General features: G+C 41.9%; 1 protein-coding gene across 1 annotated transcript; it reads right to left on the reverse strand.

Moving 5' to 3' along the window:
- Positions 1-2,166: 2,166 nt before the first annotated feature.
- Positions 2,167-3,135, reverse strand: LOC148216256 (olfactory receptor 1L4-like). Its single transcript, XM_088138475.1, has one exon. It carries the CDS (start codon positions 3,133-3,135, stop codon positions 2,167-2,169), a length of 969 nt encoding a protein of 322 aa, XP_087994601.1.
- Positions 3,136-4,210: the final 1,075 nt, after the last annotated feature.

The following is a 4,210-nucleotide window of genomic DNA, read 5'->3' on the forward strand; positions in this document are numbered from 1 at the left end:
CCCATCCCCAGAAGTGAATGGGAGCTCCTGTGATCAATAAGGCTGCCTAGAATGGATGGGGAGGCACTGGCTTAACTTTCCTGCTTTGTAATGGATATTACTGTTACCCACCTTGACTTGAGGCACTGGGCAATGTAAGTTTAGTTCATGAAAGCTGGTAAGTCTGAATAAGCAGAGCGAGCTCTAGAAGGCTCCTTTCCAAATATGTGGGTTGCAAGCCTATCTGGGAGTGTGTCTCATTAAGCTCAAATGGGGCTTACCTCTGAATAAAATTAAAAAATAGGACTGAATTGTTAATCTTTAAGGGTTTGCAAGGATAAGCTACAATGAATTTATCTGGACTAAGCTACCCTTCCTTTCTCCAAGTGATGCAATCCTTGCAAGCTTTTCAACATTGTTTTCCAGGCTGGAGCCAAAGTTCTGATCACATTTGCATAATACTTTGAGTTTTGGGGTTGGTCTTAATAAAGTTGCTTTTCAAATGTGTAAGTGTTCTCAGGGATCAATAAGGACATACATGTCTGTCATTTTTCAGCCTGAACTCCCCCAAATAATAATAAAGTATCTGATCTTTATTTTACTGCATGTCAGCTACTTTGCAACAACAATATAAATACATTATTAAAATAATAATAATAATAATAGGAAACAACACAGATAAGCAGTATAAAATAGCAGTAATTTTATGCTGGGTCTTAGAAGTTTAAAAGTAGTGCAATCCCTGGAGAAGAGAGTGAAGTACAGAACAATGTTTGGCTTACCAGTTTGGGATTAATGTAAGAATATAAGATGGTAAAAAATATTTTTTTTTGTTGCCAATGTTTCTATTTTTGAGGTTGATTATAATGATGGGTTGGATCCAAACTTAATCTTACTAAGAAATTCACAAGAGTCAATGATTATTTTAGTAGGTCTGATCTACTCTTAAATATTATCAAGTTTGAATAAAATAACAGCAAGTTCTTGTACACGAGGTGGGCAAATAAATAATAAATACGTACTTACTAGGTTTAGATGATTACCGCAATCAGATTTTTAAAATATCCATGCTCACCTGTTTGTCTTCAAAAGCAGAATGACTGAAGATTGATCATTATTACTGTATTTCCCTTCCACATGTCTCTTTTAGAAGAAATGTATGTGGGCAGTGGGAGTTCGGATTATTGTCCTCCTCCCCACTCCTCTTTTATTTTAATTTATTATTTCACTTTTGAGGCTGCCTGACTCCATAGTGACTCTGAGTCATCACCAAGAAGGCATGCTTCCTAAGTCCTGTAAGGTGACACTGCTTAATTGACAGGACCTGGAGTGTGCCCACTCTAGCTGACTTGACCAGATAGGTGGAAACTTAAAAACAAGTGGTCCTTCAAGTAACCAGGCTCTATGCCATGCAGGGCTTTATAGGTGGTAACCAGCACCTTGAATTGTATCCAGAAGCCAACTGGCAACCAGAGGAGGTTGTGAAGCAATGGGAACATCTGCACATACTGCAACATGCCCATCACTGCCTGCACTGCTGCATTCTGGACCAGCTGTAGCTCCCGAGTGGTCTTCAAGGGCAGCCCTACGTAGAGGCCATTATGGTAATCCAACTGAGGGGTGACCAACTGGCTCCTAATTGGCGAGGTAGTCTGGGGAAAGAGTCTCCGGCCCAAAGTCATCTAGGGAACTTCATAGCTGAGTGAAGATCTTTCTAGTCCTAGTCTGACTGTTTAGCCATTACACCATGCTGCCTCTTACAGTGGTCCGTTCTGTTAATTCTGGAACCAAAAGCATGATTAACTGTCATCTAATCACTAGGAGTATTTATTTTGGATTAGCAAATTTTACAGCTCATAACAAAAATGGGACTGGTTTTTACGCAGACCACCATGTATACCTGTTTCTTTATATCAAGCTTCCTGAGCTAGGTAGCCACTACAAGGCTTGGACCACAGCCCTCATCACCCATATGCACCATAGATAGGCTGACTGTTTGATGGGAGTTGTAGTTCAACATTCTGGTGAGCACTGAGCTGGGGAAGATGAACATAAACCCTGTATGTTCATTTAAAAAACAAAATATGAAGACTCGCATACTGTGTTAAAAATAAAAATGTCCTTTAGGAATCAAAAAGCACCCTAAATGTGTAAGGCACTGCATCAAATGAGATAGGTCCCTTCCTATCAGGTTTTGATAGCCTGTGGCCTCTCCAAAGAGTTTCTTAGTTTAGCCAGTGCTCTCTGGAGGGCAGCTTTCATGTCTGCATTCCTTAGGCTATATATGAAGGGGTTGAGCATGGGGGTCACCACAGCGTACATGACAGTGGCCACCTTGTCCTTGTCCCCAGAGTAGGAAGAGAGGGGCCGGAAATAGACCCCAATTGCAGAGCCATAGAAGAGGGTCACAACAATCAGGTGAGAAGCACAGGTTTGGAAGGCCTTGCTTCGACCTTGGCCGGAAGGCACCTGAAGCACAACTCGGACAATGCGAATGTAGGAGACAAGAATGAGGATGACGTTGCCAATAGTAATTGTGCCTCCTGCAAAGAAACTCAGCATTTCACTGAGGCTCTTATTAGAGCAGGCCATCACCACTAAAGGCTGGAAATCACAAAAGAAATGAGGTATCTCATGATGACCACAGAAGGAAAGCCGGGACATCAATATAGTTTGCAAGAGGGAGTGAAGGTGGGCCAGCAACCATGCCACCAATACCATGAGACCACACTGCAGTGGTTTCATCAGCACAGGATAGTGTAGTGGATGGCAGATGGCCATAAAGCGGTCCAAAGCCATTGCACCCAGCAGGAGGTTTTCAGAGATAGCAAAGGCCACGAAGAGATACATCTGGATCATGCAGTTGGTGAAAGCAATGGTCTTGCAGCCTGTGCGAAGATTGTGCAGCATCTTGGGAATAGTAGTTGAGGTGAAGCAAATATCTACAAAGGAGAGGTGACTGAGAAAGAAATACATGGGTGCATGGAGGAGCCGGGCATCAGAGTGGATCAAAAGGATGATCAGCAGGTTCCCAATCACATTCAGCAGGTACAGAATGAGGAAGATAACAAAAAGGAAGGGCTCCTGTTCTGGCCGAGTGGACAAGCCAAGTAGGAGAAAGTCCGTGTGGCTGGTGGTGTAATTTTCACTATCCATGGATCTGAGCTTGGTACAGAAAAGATCAGTTGAATGCTAGGAGAAGCATGGCTGTCAGTAGAGTATCCCTCTCCAGGCTTCCTTGTTGCATTTGTAACCACCATGGGGTATTTGGCTGGTGAACTTTCTGTTCATTTTTACATTCCAGCCAAGATATGCCCAAAGTGTAGCACAACAGCAATCACAGGCAAACAGATGTGGGCTGCAAAAATCCAGAAGGCCATCAGATGGCAGAAAGAGATGCAGAAAGTCTTTGACACCATTTCATGATGGTCCAGATTTTTGTAGCTCAGATTTGGTAACCCTAAGCAGTACATTGCATATGTAACACCTTGGAGCTGTTATGTAGGACGTTCTGTATTGAGGATTAATTCAGATATTAACTGTCCTAACTGACTAGCTTTCAGAATTCACCTTGGTATAATAACGTCTTCCTGCACTGCGATCTCTGTGGTCCTGACTTTAAGTCTGTTGCTTTTTTCTCAAACCCATAAACGTATCAATGAACAACTGTTTACAAAAGACAACATTACATTAAAAATCTATGCATCTATTATAAATTTAAAGTGTTAAGGTTTAATTCATATTACCCATTTACATAATCAGTTTTACAGCTCTTTAACCAGTTATCTGAATGTTATAGAATTCCGTCTATCGACTGACGGATAGCTAAATACTGCATCTGGTTGTCCTAGGTTTTTCTAATTCCAATTACTATTTCTAATTCCAATAACTGTCACACCACTGGAAAAGGGCAACTGAGGCTGCAGTTCTATATATCAGGACTGTATATCAATAGAAGCGAATATGTGTAACTCAGGGTTGAACTGTGGAGTCCTTGGGGTTCTCTGAGGTCGGTTGTTTTCTTGCAAACGTTTCGTTACCCGGCTAGGTAAGATCTTCAGTGCTAGAATGGAGTGGAGTTTGCTCTCTGTTCATATACTGTATATGCTTTCTAGACGCTTGGTCTGCCATTCCTATCAGTTCCAGACAGCAGTACCAATGGCCAATAATTATGGAGTTGCATTTGCTGATCTCTGGCAGAAATAATTTCTATTCAGATCAGTGGGGCTTA

This window comes from Python bivittatus, unplaced genomic scaffold (assembly GCF_059951505.1).
Source record: "Python bivittatus isolate LINGU-HERP-01145 unplaced genomic scaffold, Pbiv_v1 ctg000220_np1212, whole genome shotgun sequence".
NCBI classification, from domain to species: Eukaryota; Metazoa; Chordata; class Lepidosauria; order Squamata; family Pythonidae; genus Python; species Python bivittatus.